We start from the raw sequence: 16402 nt of genomic DNA on the forward strand, positions 1-16402 counted from the left end.
AATTTAACTCGCAAACCAATTTTTAATAATAATAAAAAAGTAATTTACCATTTGAAAAATAATTGCATTAAACTATAATAATTTGATGAAACAATACATATTATAAAGTAATTTCAAAGAAATAAATGACCCCACTAATAAATTTTTAAAAGTATAAATTTATATTACAATTATAATATAAAAAATGGATTTGAATTTGTGAATAAATTAACACTTAATAATTGGAAAAAAACTAGGATGGATTTCTACAGTATTACTAATATGTATCCTAACATACCCACAGACAAAAATAATTCACATAAAAAATAAATTAATATACAATCACGAAGACCCTTTGTTTTTTAATAATATTATTACTATAATTAGAAATATATGCCAACAAAACTACTTTAAATTTACTGACAAATATTATACTCAAGAAAATACCTTACTGTTGGGTTTTCCTTTGTCAGCCATCACGTCTGAAATTTATTTATAGGATTTTGAAAATAAAATTATTTATGGCATTATTCACACTCAAGAGTGTCCTATATGGACTCGATATGTCGATAATAGTTTTGTTGTTTATAGCCCCGTTATATACAATGAATATCTAATAATTTTGAATAAACTAAATTCATATTATAATGGTTTGAAATTTATCTTTGAAATCGATAAATATAAAATGAAATTATTTATATGGTTGTATCAAAATTAATCAATTATAAAATCAGTACAGTGGAAACCTACAACCAATAAAACCACAATACATAGATATTCAAATCATCCTTGGTCACATAAAATTAATACATATACTAACATGATTAATAGAGCGATTAATTATACAAAATAAAATTAAAATAAATTAAAGAAAGAAATAGACATAAAAAAACAAATTGCTATCATAATGGTTATAGTGACTCTTTAATTGACAATATATACAAAAAATCTGATGTGGACACCACATGACTTACTTGTACGGCTATTAAATTATATATACACATATTTTTTTAAATGAAAGTACATAAAATTTTATTTCTTAATAACTTCTGATTTTTCTCAATTTTTTTTTAATGTTATTGAATTATTATTTATTGTAAAAAATTTTATATAATCAGAGGTTAATAATTATTAATAAATCAATGTATTTCTTTTAAAAAAAAAGTTAAAAAATGAAATGAAATCTGATTCGCCCTAATGAGCCTTCCCTTGTAAGATTCAAATATTTCATTAATTAAAATTTATTTGTCTATAACTCTGGACCCAATGAAAATAAGTACCATTTATGATATATTGTTGAAAAGCTCTCAATGAGAGCTTTTTATTGCAGTTAAGAAAAAGTCCAAAATCCAAATTTTTTGGATGTTGGACTTGTTTGGACACTTTTGGTCCAGTTGATTGTAATCAAAAGGGGAGGTGCACAAATAGATGCCACAGCAGTCCTAAATCCAAAATTTCAACATGCTATGGCTAATTGTTTCTTAGTTATGCAAGATACATCATACATACGTACAGACGTCTTGCCAAAACTAATCAAAATGGATTCAGGGATGGTCAAAAAGGATATTTCAGTTTAAATCTTGAAACTTAAATTTTTCACCATCATAATGTATCCTTTACTTCGTACAAGGAAGTAGAAGCAAATTTAAAAAATTAACAATACTACTTTTAGCACCTGCCTCTAATCCGAGGCCCCCCAGACCGGGTCTCGGTCTCTTCTTTTGCCCACCTAAGGACCCCAAGAGTCCCTGTTCAATCACTGAAAGCGAGACACCAGAGTCTCCCACCCCTGCTGAACAGAGCTGTCAGCTGTCCTAATGCTAACAATCCCTTATCGACCTATCTTCCACTTCTTCCAGTGTCTTTTTCCAAATGATGCTCCCTATCTCCATTTTCCAGTTTAGCTCACATGGAGTCTCCACTATGTTGTCTGCTGTAGCTCCCCCAACAGCACCTGCGTCACTCTCCTGTCTCCCTCACACCTTGGGCACAGGAAAACAGTATGTTCTGCGGTGTCCCACTCTCCACAGTACTGACAGATTTCAGACAACCACCTCCTTCTGCCACATAGGTAGTGCTGTTAAAGCTACCATGCCGCAATACAAATTGGGTTAACTCAAACGTGCAACATTAGTTGCTAGTCGATGCTGCACCCCCTCTAGCCTCCTAATGGCCACTTTCCTGCTCAGCACCCTCCTTCACACTGGCACGGCATACAAGTTGACAGACTGATCCACTACCACCAGCATCCTTCTCTATGATGAGCTCAACGCACCAGCCTTGCAACAGTCTGGAAACAGGAAACACTGTTCTATATGCTTTGCCAACTGCCCCCCTAATGTGGTCCTGAAAGACTCTCTGGCTGTCGAGCCATATTCCCAGGCTCTACTGACCGGCTTGATGATGACCCCCTTTACCTGAAGCCTGTTGGGGTGAGTCACCTTCTCCTGGCCATCAACAGCAGCTTTGTATTCTCCGCCGCGAGAATAAGACTGTAGCTTGCCAACCAGATGTCGAAAAGTAGAATGGCCCATTCACCTTTCCTGGTTATTTTCTCTTCTGTTCTGGCAACTATTACCATTGAGACGTCATCAACAAAGCCGGTCACTAAGACTCTCTCCAGGTACCTCAACCTTAGGATGACATCATATGTTGGAACAACTCCCCAGAGTTGGTCCAATTACCAAACCTTATAGGACACCACACTTCAAACTGGCCGTAGCCACCTTCACGTCTGCATGGCCCAGTATCCTCCTGCTGGTAAAATAGTACTGGAGGACTCGCACCAGATACAGGTAGATTCCCCATATCAACTCGTCCATGATGCACCTGAACGGCAATGAGTTTAATGTGTTCCAGACATTCAATATCACCACTGCCAGGATGCACCTCATCCTCTAAGAACCCGCTGTGGCCTTGTCAACAATTCCCATCACCCTAGCTATGGTGTCCTCCGTTTTCCACCCTCTTTGAACCCGTATTGATGTTCACTGAGACCCCTTCCATTCAACCTCATCTCGAAGCCACTCCACCAACAGCCTCTCAAAGAGCTTGCTGAAGCAGGTCAAAAGGCAAAGAGGTCAGTATCAGCTGACCCTCCAACCTCTCCACCACTTTTCCTCAGCAACACTAACCTGACCTCCTTCCATTCTGGTAGCAAACAACCGTCCAGGAGGATTTGGTTAAAGGCTGCCAACACTTGATGTGCTGCTGGGGGAGATATTTTCCAGATGACCAAGGCACACTTTCACCAACTTCTTGAGCATGACCACACCCACTCTTAAGCATAGTTTCCTGTTGTCAGCCACCTCTCTACAGCATCCACTAACCCCCTACCTCAAACCAAATGAAGAGATGCTCACTCAACGATCCTATTCCATGAGCCCCTCCCAACACCATCTTGTCTGCCAACCCCGGTGAGACAATTGTGACATCCACAAATGAGCATCCATTGTACCTCACAAGGGTAGGCTCTGTCCAATTACTGAGTACCACCAGACCCAACTCGGCTATGTACTCCTCCAAGATCCGTAACATGGCCTCCCCATGTCACGTTATTTGCATTTAAATCCCCGCCCACAACTACATCTTTCTGGAGGGTGTGAATCACATCGACCAGATCCTTCAAGCACTGTTCATATTTGTCCAAGCCGGAGTTTGGTGAAATGTACACCAAGAAGACCACATCTGAGAGCTCAACCCACATGAACCCCTTCCTCTCCAACCGTAGTTAGCAGCATACTGCCCCTGCAGATCGCTGCACTCCTCAGCCTGTCCACTGCCCAGCCATCTTCCTGAGGTTAGGCTTGGACACCAGCAGAAGGTCGGCGCCCTTCCTCCTTCCCAGTTCCAGGAACATGTCATGTAATGCCACACTGTTTGTATTTAACTGCAGGAATCTAGGCATTTCTATTGTTTCAAAGGGCGCTACCAATCCAAGGCTCAACTTCACCACACCTCAAACATTTCGCCATGGCCTTGCACACTTTGGCTTGGTGCCCCTCCTCACCACAATTATGACATGGGCAACCTGTCAGGGCTACTGCATCTGGCTGCCATGTGCCCCAACCCAAAACACCTGCAGTACAGTGGCTCCTCCATGCTTAGTCACCCTGCAATGGATCCATCCCACTTGGATTCTCCTCCTAGCCGCCACCAACAATGCTGACATCACGATTGTGGCTTTCTTCTACCTTCAGTTTGTTGCAAGGAAGATCACTGATGCCTTCTTTGATGTCTGTAGCGTCATCCATCCCGATTGGGGGTTGAATTATTATACCACGTGTATTCTTTACAAAGGTGTCTGTGAGGGCATAATGTTGTATCCTGCGTCCATCTGGGCTCATCATTTACAATTCCAATGTTACAGGGACATTCTATTGTGAGCCCAGCATCTTCTATTATTAGTTGTCAGTGGCTACAGAACTGTCTTGAGAGAGACAGTCTGTAATCACCGGCATTAAATCAACTGACATTCTCACTGCAGAACGTAGCAAGCAGTATGTTTCTAAGAGGGGAGACCTTCTTACTTCTGAGTGTATGCGAGAAATCAAAGACCAATTTTGACTCTTGGCAAGCTAGGTGGAACTGGTTGATACACACATGGTATTTTTCCAAATGTTAGGGAGTTGTGAGCAATTAGGTGGGTCTGCCCAATCGGTACGTAACTCGATTCTTTTCAGAATATGGTGCTTTTAGGAATAGTTTGGCTAGGTTTAATTTGGGCTTGTGCCTGGATTGTAAGGTCAATGAAACTGTGGACTATGTCCTTTCTGTTTGTCCCTGGTATGAGGCTGAACATACCAGAGTTGTTAGGGAACTTGAGAGAGTAGATTCCTTCTTTGATCTGTAAGTCAACTGGAAGACTCGCAGAGAATGGACTATTGTGACTGACTTCCTCTGTTTCCTCACCCTGAGCAGGATGGCTAAAGGCGTATAGTAGAGTAGCATCCCGGGTGGCTAGGGACTGCCTGGGCAGTTGATTGGCTGGAGGTAGGCGTGTTGGGAACGAGCCACGGTTAGATAAAATTTGTGGTGATTATTATTATTGAATGTTAGCTGTTGGCAGAATGGTGACTGTGAGCTGTGAGGTGCAGCGGCATCTTGATGGTGGTAGTAAGTGAAGTAAATGTCACGAGGGACTCTGCGATGGAGCTTAGTGGAAGTAGGAGGTCTGTCCGCCTCTCCCTTGTAGACCAGACCGGAGTCTATAATTAAACCAAGTCAGGAATTAAAGCTGGTTTTGCCTAAAATCAACTGTGGGAGATGCAAGTATGTACAGTAGACTCTCTGTAATCTGACACTTCACTAGACTGACACTTCCAATAATCTAACACCGCTAGTCGGCAAAGCAAACAAATTTTCGTTTCATAATGTTCCAACATCTAGAAGATAGAGGGAAAAACTAATTGGAAAAGAGGTTTGCTGCTTACAATCATTACTATGGTATCTACAGCAATGGCACTGTTACTAGTTTAAGGTTACAAGTAATGCGATATCAAGGGCAGTGATAGAAAAGTTTTAAAAACTGATGAATACTCCTTAGTAGAAGATGCTGTTTATGCATGGATCATCCAAGAATGTAGTTGACATACCCCAATTCTGAGAAATTTATTAAAGAGAAAACCAATTTTTTTCATGCCAATACAGGCTGGCTCAATAAATTTAAAAAAAATTTCAGAATACCTTTGCTGACAACTACAGGCAAGAAACTTTCATGTGACAAAGAAACTGTTGAACTATTTAAAGAAAAGTTTTTAAAAACTGTACACGAGCTAAATCTTATCCCCAATCACATCTGTAATGTGAATGAGAGTGGGTTATTTTGAAGGTTTCTTCTGAAAAAATCATTTGTCCAAAGAGCAAAAGCCAATGCCTCTGGTAGTTGAATGGCGAATCACATTCATGCCATGCTCGAATGCCAACAGTACACATAAGCTTCAGTTGTCAGTTATAGGCATATCTAAAACTCCAAGAGCATTCAAAAATTTAAAAAAAAATACTTGTTATATGTAAATATCAAAGCAGAGCTTAAATTGGTTCAATCAGCAGTTTGTCCTGTCAGTAAAAAGATTTCTTCTACAAAAACATCAACAAATTTTTATTTTATGGAGCCAGGATAATGGGAGAAAATCTCAATGTAACATCTTTGTAGACTACATTATAAACTTACATCTATAAAAGCAATAGATTCTTAAAGTAAGTTCTAATTAATCCAGACTACCATTGCTGAATGTATAGTTCTTAAAATAATAACATGAATTAATTCGAGTAAGTGTAAATAATTTCATGAGAAAATAATTACAAAGGCCAGCAAAATTTTACTTCATGAAAGCCTTTTAACAATTTTACTGATCATATTATTTTTGTGCTAAATCCAAGTATGAACTCAGTGTTTTCACGATGCTAAGTCATTTTGATTGTATTTACTAAATATTAAAAATCCAAATAGAATGTACGGATTTTGCTTCATCAAAATTATCTAATTAAATTTATTTGTTAGAAAATATTACTGTTTCAAGTAATATACAATTGTTTACCTTATCTGAAAGCTTTGTGATAAGGTAAACGTTTTTTTTTCCTGTTAAACTTAACCTACTCTCTTGAACAGTGAATCCTAATTGTCATGAAATAGCATCTAGCACAATAGTCGTCCATTAAACTTACATTCCAGTGTCCCTGTGATTTTTTCTATTTCTTTAATATCTTGGAAAGTGTTCATCTTCATACTCTGCCCCAAGATTTTAAGGGAAGATGTCTAAATGTCCATAAAAAAGTAAATTTTTATGCTCTCAGAACATCTCAATATTTTTAATTATCCAGCATCCTTTCAACAATGTTTTTGTAGCCAGGGTTCTTGGTGTTTCTTAAGAATTTGCTAATAACACCTTTAAGATCAATCCAAGCATTTTTTCTACATCATTTATTATAAGCAGGAAATTTTCATCTGTCATAATAAGCCTTCGGATATCTGACCTTCATAAATATGCTTTCTTTCGGTGCCTTATTTTAGTGAGGAAATTTCAGGCATAAATACTTAAAGCAATTTTCTTCTTTTTATAAGGCTTTAACAATCTGCTTCATGAAAACCAATTTTATAAGGAGTAGCAGCAGAAGCATTAATTTTTTTGAGTTGATAAGACTTTCATTCAAAATACTCTTGCTTCCTGCCACAAGAGATTTTTTTAAAGGCTAGTATTTTTACACCTAGTGTTGACATCTTCCTTGCCTATCCCATTCACAAAACAAGCATGGCTTGTAGTTAGTATAAACACCCTGCTGGCCTAGAAGCATAGCCAGTATTTTAAAGTATCCACATACCATACAGTTATATTATTTATACTTAAATAAGTGCCAGTTCTAAATTAACATATTTTTATTTCAGTGCACACATGACAAGTGACCAACAGGTACAGTTAGTTATTCCCATTACGCAAAAGAACAAAAATCTCAGATATTTTGCAAAATCCTATATTCTTCTACTTTGTACTTAATGTCAAACTGTACATCAAACTGGCAATATCCTCAGTATTCCAAATCATACTCCTGTGAAAAGTAGGAAGTGAATCCTTTTCTCTCTTTCTGTACAAGCAAATAGACATTCTTGCTGTCAAGTTATTTTTTTTAATGTGAAGAATTCAGATTCTGCAGAATCTTAATCCACAGATAATCCTAAATCACTATTTAGATCATTTAATTCAGATTGACTGAACAACTGAGGGCCTTCATAATCTTCAAAATTTCTGATCATTATTTTGTTCATCAGTATTTGAATCAGAAACATCAGAAAGTTCTTCTAACCATTTTGGGAGGAAGAGGCACTGGCATTTCTGAACTGTGTGGAACAGGTTGTGATGGGGATGTAAGGTTTTTGTATAAGCATTTTATTTTTTTGAATTCTATCGTTTATCATTAAAACCGTAAAAATAACAATCATCAGAGTGATTTTTTTGCTTCCTCAAAATCATTTCTCTTCTCTTTTACTTTTTGACCCTTTTTTAAATTCTCCATGTAAACGAAACAAACTTAGTACAGAGCATATTTATATCAGATTTTTAACTTTATTTCAAAGTATGCATGATAAACATTTCTAATAAAATCTGTAATTTTTTAATTGCAAACTAACCACAAATATTGACAAAAGTTGTCTAGATGATTTACATAACTATGGCTACTCATTTCATCACAACAGGAAACTAAATACAAAAAAACTAAATTCACTATCAAAAGTGAAATTAAAACATGATTAAAGAAACCACTATTAACACAAACTTATAAAACTGATTAATTCGAAGAATAACCATTGCTAGCGCTATTGAATACAATATTTACATATTGGTAGTTTATGACAATTCTTAATTCTGGAGGGATTATAAGAAAACCAGAACATAAAAAGTAGCATTACAATGATTGATGATGATAAATTTTATAAATAAAAGGTAATTTATATGTTACAGCTTTCCAGATTTTTCCAATAACTAAAATAAAATGGAAATGTATACAAAGTACAATATTAATAAGCATGTGTATAAAAAAACTAATATGAAAACTGTGTATGATATGAGATTTTAAGTTTTATTTTTTAAATCACTATAAAAAAAAATATGTAAGAAACAAACAAAAGCAAAGAGAAAGATTTTTTCATCATGCCTGTGTATTAGTCAGAATTTTTTTTCCAAAACATTGTGACTTTAATAAGGGATTTTTACAGATTATTCAAAGATTTTATTTGGAAGTATTTTTGTATTAAATACTTAGCTATGTAATGCAATCAACTCCTACTAATTCCAGATTCATTTTTTTTCAATAATTACATGATATACAAATCATTTGGACCAAATCACTTCATGCTTAAAAATTTACAAAATTAAATGGTAAATTCTTTGAATAAAAACAAGCATTAATCAAATTTTTAAAAGCAAGCAATGATTAAAACTAATTAGAATAAAACCAACTTTATTCATTAATAATTTTTATTCAAAGGTTTTGAATAAACCTATAATTCTATAGATTTTGGTCAAAAAATCATCTGTTGGTTTTGATTTTTTGTTTACAAGTTTTAAACATTTTTTTTTTAATTTACAATATTTTTAAGAATCTTTATGAAACTGAAGGTGTAGGAATTATGTAAAAAAATTAATGTCATTTAATTAAATAGCAGCAAAAACCAACCAGTATATGGGGGCACCTCCATATAAACCAACAATAATAATAGGGTAAATTATATGATTTCTTCCTCCACTTTTTTTTACGATAACTGATCTACTTACTCTTTTCAGATATAATATATTGGAACTAATAAAAACTCAAAAAACAAGAGCCACCAAAAATAGTAACAAAAATTATAAAAAAACTAATACCAATAGTTGACTTTCACAGGATCCCGCACCATCAGTGAGTACACAATTTTATAATTATATCAAGTAACAAAACAAAAAAAGAAATAAAACCTAAAAAATTTTGAAAGCATAAACTCTAACAACTACAAAATTTGTAACAGTACAACTTCACTGCCATACTGGAATACTAAGTTCCAGTGCAAAAAGAAAGGTATGTCTAATATTGCCGACCATTTGTTGCAATGTAAGCATAGAATTACTGGTTATAAAAATAATTTAGAAATATTGGGCATTTATAACAATAAAAAATTAATATATTTGAAAAATATTATATATATATATAAATTTAAACAAAAGTATGAAATGATTAAACAACAGATCGTTTTTGAAGATGATGTTTTAATTAAAAACTTAATGGGTTGCAGCAGTTGGCAACGTTTATGAATGCAGTTATGTGCCGTTTTAAATTTACATCATTCCACTATGGCAATGAAGTTTATTGTAATAAATTTTATGGATGTTAGAGATTATGTTTTCTAATTTTTTAATTTTTATTTCTTTTTTGTTTTTGTTATTTGTTAATGTAAATATAGAATTATCTACCAACTGATGATGCAGGATCCCATGACAGTCGACTATTGGTTATTTTTTTAAGGTTTTCTGTTACTGTGTTTGGTTTAAGTTGTTGTTGAGTTTAATTGGCACAGTGGTCAGTATGTTGATGAATTATTTAAATTTTCAGAAAATTATAATTAATAATTATAACATACTGACCCTTACAGTTTAGAATAATCACTATAATTTTAGCAATATCTGGTACTTCACAAACCATAAAAATTATATCACCACCATCCTCTTGTACAGTAGGCCGTATTCGTGTGTCAAGAAGCTCTTTAATCATCTGAACTGTTTCATCATCATCTTCATTAATTTCTAAAATAACGCAATAAAAAATAGGCATTAAAAAATGTATGTGACTAATCTCTATAAATAAAAGGATTATTTTATTAAAGTTTTAATGGTCTAAACTCAAAATAATTGCTGGGAACGTATTTTTATGTAATTTTTTAGAATATCCAGTCAGTAAAAAACTAACTTTTAGCTTATGTTCTAATTTCAGTAATAGAAAATGTTTATTTTTAGAATTGCTTATTAAGTGATTTAAATTTAACTAAGTTTAATTGTTAAATTAGGTTAATATTAACAGATTTGTGGCGATACCAATCAGAGCTACACAGTACGGCATTTAATCTCAATAGAATCCTGGTATAGCTTGTCCAAGCCAAATTGGTGCAGATCTGAAGAACAGCACAGCTGTATATCTTGCTGCCTAAAGAGCAAGGGTTTATAATACTATTCGATTAAAGATCGTATGTATACGGTACAACTGTTAACAAACGGTAAACAAATTCACGTCTTGTATTTATTAGTTACTTATGTTCAGTTTCATGTCCTCCTTATTAAGGATAAATGAATTATGTAACTCTTTTTTCTTACTTATGTAAGGCATATAAATATGTTAATCTAGTAAAGTTCAATAGCTGTTTTATAATATATATTTTGCTTCTATAATAGTATGTTAGTTAATCCAGTACAGTTAAAGATGCATTAATAGTAAATTCAATTCAGTTAAAGTTAAATCAGTTCAATAAAAAATGTATTTAAAGTTAACTCATTTATGTTAAAGATGTAACTTAAATGTGAATCTAAATAAAATACTTTAATACAATACTTCTTAAAATATACAAATAATGTACATGTACATCATAATTAACCTTAACAATGTAAAATAAGTTACTAATAATATAATATTAAAATACACTAAATGTATCTAAATCTGTTACAAATTACATATAATAAAACTATAACTGATCACACTAACAAGGTATTTATTGAAAGACATTAATGATCCAGCTGCATAAATTCTGAATACTGAAAGGTGCATTTAGGCACAGTAATTCAAACAACTTATTTAATCCTGAGATTATATATTATTAAATTAATAATTTATATCTTTATTAGATACTGAAATAGATATGTTATGAAATATTATGCAGACTAATCGGCAGTTACTGATTAGTGTTTAGGCCAAAATAAAGTTATTTATAGTTTTAAAACTGTGTGTAATATCCAAGCTAAACAAGCACAAGATTGATGTCTAGTGTTTATGCTTTGCTCTTTGCCCTTGGGAGAGGTGAACAACCTAGGCTAGGCAACAAGTCATACGTTCTTTATTCAGGTTTGTGTTTTGTGTTTCAACTAATAACAGAATGATGTGCCATTCTAAACATTCAAATGAAACATTAAATTTCTATTTATATAAACCGTTCCTGATTCATTCAAAGACTAACTTGTTTTTGTAAATGATTCCATTCTAATTTATACTGTATTTGCAGTTGCATATGAAATATATAATTTTTTTATATTTGCTGCGACGTTGACGGGACGCTGTTGGTTAACAGTGTTGCAATAGATTTTAGAGCGAGGGAGGACTGTATGTGTTCATAGGTGATGAATGAAGACAACACCTTGTTGACTAATGAAGGATTGTTTAATTGTACGCCATCTTGGCGGTTTTAAATAATTTTGTAACATAACAATTGTAACTTATAACTTAACGTTAAAGATAGCAAACATAAGCAAAATAAAACTAAAAGTAATGTTCATCCGAACAAGAATTGAGAGAGTCCATCCGAACAAGAATGACCGCCTTGGGTTAGGTATGAGTGCAGACTGGCTAAAGATGCTACATACAGTGCTCGAGGGAGCAGCTTGTGACGTAGAGTAGAGTGAAGGTCTGGAGAACATAGTTTGCTGTGGGCACCCTAGCCACCGCTAGGTTTCAGCACCTGACGGCAAGAGGGGGTGAAAACGTAATATTATAAATAAAATTATTACAAACAATAACATTAATCATATGATTTTTGGCAGGCAGTTATATTAAGACTCAGGTTTCTCTTTAAAATTTAAATCTCTTTAAATAAATTTTCAGTTTTTTTGTTACTCTTTATAAATTCTCACTTTTTTTATTATTCTTATTTAATGAATTTTTCTAATGTGGATGGTCAGTCTAGTACCAGCCATCAGAGATTCAACATGTATTAAAATTTGTCCAGTTAATTATGTGTGTCCGTAGAGTAAGGTTATTGTTCGAATTATAGCTTTCTTTGAGTTTCAATTCTTGAAAGTAGTTGAAGTCTTATATGAAATTTTAAAAGTAATTTAGCTTATTCGCATTAAATTAGTAAATTTTTGTCGGCTATTCTTACGCGAGTGAATTGATTTTATTATTTTGCATATTACATCTAATTTATATGGAAAAGACATTCACTGCCAAGGGAAAGAAATTAAACACGTTTTCAATTACATGACAGGAGAAGCTGCAGTTTGAATGTTTGTTAGTGACCCCAAAAACTATGTAGAACATGTTGCGTGTGCCACAGGAATCTAAAAAAAAAACAGTTTATTGTATTACTGGTGAAACAGTTTCGCAAAAAAAAATTCACTTCTCCTCGCAAAGGATTAAAAGGCAAAAAGGAAATGACAAACTCAAACAGTTTTGATCGGAATGCTATATGATATAAAGTGTTAAAATTTTACTTAATCGAGGGCTGCTTGCCTTCTCTAAGGAAGCTTACCGCAAAACTAAAACATGATGGGGTATTTAATGGGCAAAAGAGTAGCTTACGGACCATGTTAACCATGAACTTCAAATGGAAGAAAATTAGAAATAACAGGGCAATTCTTATTGAAAAAAAAAAGATATTTAATGCAAATGGTTTTTGTATTTGAATAAAGGTGAAGAATATAAAGTTAAAGGAAGACCAGTCGTTTACATCGATTAGACTTATATTTTACGTTCTCATTGCCAACAGAAATGTTGGCAACCTTCAATGCATGTGAGTGTTTTGCTGTGCCAATTTCAAAAGGAGGAAGGATAATAATTATCCACGTTGGTGGTAAAATGGGATTTGTTCCCAACTGCTTGACAACATGGAAAGCCAAATCTTCCTCAGGTGATTATCATTCACAGATGAACTGCAACATGTTTTTAAAATGGAAAAGAGAAAAATTAATGCTTAACTTACCAATAAACAGTGTTGTTATTTTAGATAATGCTTGTTATCACAATGCCGAAGAAAGCTGAGCACTGAATACAGCATCAACAAATAATCATTGATTGATTGACTGACTTCAGACTAACAGCTTAATATTCCATGAAAATTTGACGAAAGTTCAGTTGTACAAGACAGTTAAAAAAAATACAATTATCTGAAAACATATAAGATAGATAAGATATTGGAGGAAAGTGGGTTCTCTATTTTACACCTACCCCCATATAAACCCGATCTGAATCCCATTGAGATGATATGGACACAGGTGAAGAACTAGATTGCAGCCAAAAATGTACAATTTACAACAGCTGCAACAATAGAAATTTGTCCTAAAAAGTTTGCAAAAATCTCAGTTAAGGACTGGATTAAATATTGCAAACATGTTAAAAAACATGAAGATGATTATCACAAGCTGCAAGGACCTCTAGAACAACAAACTGAACATGTCATCGTCAATTTGGGAAGCTACAGTTCATCAGAATTGTCAGAAGACGAAAACATGCAGCAGGGAGTGAAGTGCTATATATTCGGCAACTTTGTAATTTTTTACTTTAGTTATTTGTATTATGCTAATGCTAGTTACAAAATTCATAATGAAACACATTATAACGTAAAGTGTAAAGGTTCCACCGAAAAAAGGATTGTCAAGCTAGTAAAAACAATTATAAAAACACAGAAAACCAAGAAATACCTATATTTCAAGGTAATAATTATATTTAATTTTTTTAAAGTATTTAAAAATAAGTTAGCTAAATATTTATGTATTGTTTTATTCGGTTATGAATTTACATTTTTTTAATATAAATATAAGATTAAAAAAAAACTTAAAAATGTATGATGTGAATTTCTTTATTAACTGGAATAAACATTAGTATAAAAAAATTAGTTATGTTAGAAAATTACAATAAAATTAAAAAAAAAAATTATACTGTGTATATACCGTAAAATTTATTACACCGTATATATACTGTCTTCCACAAATAGCATGTTATAGCCCTGCGCTAGCTAGGCAACCATCGCTTAGATCAGATCTGTGCCGACTTGGGAAGCTATACAAGGGCATAATTTTACAGTTTAAATATTTATATATAATGATTTAAAATTCCAAGGCAACTCTTGGCTGATCTACACATTAATATAAACAAATAGTTCCTAACATATCTCCAGAAATGCTTATTTTCTGAGGTAAATATTTCACCTCAATTTCTGCTTCAAGGGAAAAATTATGCCAAAATGAAACTTTTTGGTCCCAAATTAAGGAATTAGTCTAGTGGTTTTGTATGTTTCAGACTTGAAAACTGAACAAAATTGATCACAGAACTCTCTATCTCTATTAGTGTCTAAGAAAACCTTTCCAACGTCTCAAAAATTGCTTGAAAAAATAATTTTTTTGTTTTAAATTAATTTTTTAAACAAATAAAAATTTCCAACAAATTTTGCAAAGAAATTAATTCTGAGGAAACTGATGTAAACAAAAGTCAATAAAACTTTCAAACATTTGACTATTTCAAAATAAAGTGAGCCAAAATGTGGCAGAAAAATATTATAATTTTAAACATAGCGAAAATCTTTTTCATTAATCTAAATAATTGACAAAATAAATTTAACTATTAATCACAAAATACATAAAACAGAAAAAAATTTAATTTGAAAAAATGAAACTTATATATTTAAAATATATCTATATAATAGATTTAAAATATATATAATAAAAACAGATATTTATGATGAAATAGTAAATCAGCTGCCATTTTGAAGAAAAGCTAATATTAAATATGTATTTTCAACTTCCAAAAATGGAAATCTAATAATTTTTTTCATACTTCCAAAAATGTATAAAAAAAAAAATTCTCATTTGAGAAATTTTGTTCAGACTTTCATCAAGAGAAAACAAAAACTGAAGATAACAACAAAACAGTTTCTCAAAGAACACAGCTGTTTATAATATAACTTAAAGCAATCTGAATTTCTATGATACGACAGTATGATCAGAAAATTGATGGAATATACATCACAATATTATCTCAACTAACTGAAATATGGCTCATGATATTAACTTTGGCTGACTAAGGTATAAATCAAGATATCTAACTTTTAAATAAAGCTCATGCTTTCAGCTCTGGACACTACCTTTTTAAAAAATTATGGTATAATAGTACTTAGTTTTCAATTATTCCTGACTGAATTTGCAGCATCCCACACCCTAGACTTTACTACATAAAGACTAATGTAAAATATTTTTCCATGAACAGAGAAAATATTTTCAATTTTATGAAACAGTGTAACAGCAAAAATGTGCAGTTTTCAATTTTGCACTATCTTTTCTCAAAAAGCAACAGACCATCTTTTGAGCTTATGTTTATTGTATTACCTGTAAATACTGTATTTTTATTACATTATACACTGTCTGAATTTATGAAAATTTAAGGTGGTATGAAGATTCTAAAAAATTCCTCATTTTTTTTTTTAATTTGACAGTTAACAAAAATTAAAATCACATAAGTAGGGCCTTGAAATTTCATGAAGATGAAACATGGATTTACAAGTTTGATTTGGGAACAAAAATGTAATTGTCATAATGGAATGAGAAATTAACCAATTCACAAAAAAGGTACATTAGGTCAAGTCAAAGAAGTCATAGTACAACATTTTTGACATCAAATTGAGTTTTAAACATGATCAGATAAACTGTGAATTGTAATATTATCTCAAAATCTACATCAATTGTAATAGCAGAATTATCTTCAAAATGTTGAAACATCTGAGATAAGATTTCAGATGAAAAAGATCTCAGTCGAGGGAAAGAAGTCTAGATCCTAAGTCATGAAAATAAACCAGCTCACACATCACTCTTCGATGTGTGATACTTTTTAGGAAAAACTATGACAACTCTGTTTCCTCAGTCACCCTACACACTTGATTGCCTCTAACTTTTGTAAACTGATATCCTCTTTTTAAAAATAATTTGAA

The 16402-nt window shown here is 32.6% G+C and overlaps 1 protein-coding gene across 1 annotated transcript in view; it reads right to left on the reverse strand.

Annotated features, from left to right (window-relative positions):
* The window catches only part of LOC142318384 (NFU1 iron-sulfur cluster scaffold homolog, mitochondrial-like), a 40881-nt gene that overhangs the window by 11965 nt on the left and 12514 nt on the right, over window positions 1–16402 (reverse strand). The window contains exon 5 of the mRNA XM_075354964.1: window positions 10147–10250. Coding sequence (XP_075211079.1) covers window positions 10147–10250 — 104 coding nt within the window. The remainder of the gene's footprint in view (window positions 1–10146; window positions 10251–16402) is intronic.

The sequence above is a fragment of the Lycorma delicatula genome, chromosome 1 (assembly GCF_047948215.1).
Source record: "Lycorma delicatula isolate Av1 chromosome 1, ASM4794821v1, whole genome shotgun sequence".
NCBI classification, from domain to species: Eukaryota; Metazoa; Arthropoda; class Insecta; order Hemiptera; family Fulgoridae; genus Lycorma; species Lycorma delicatula.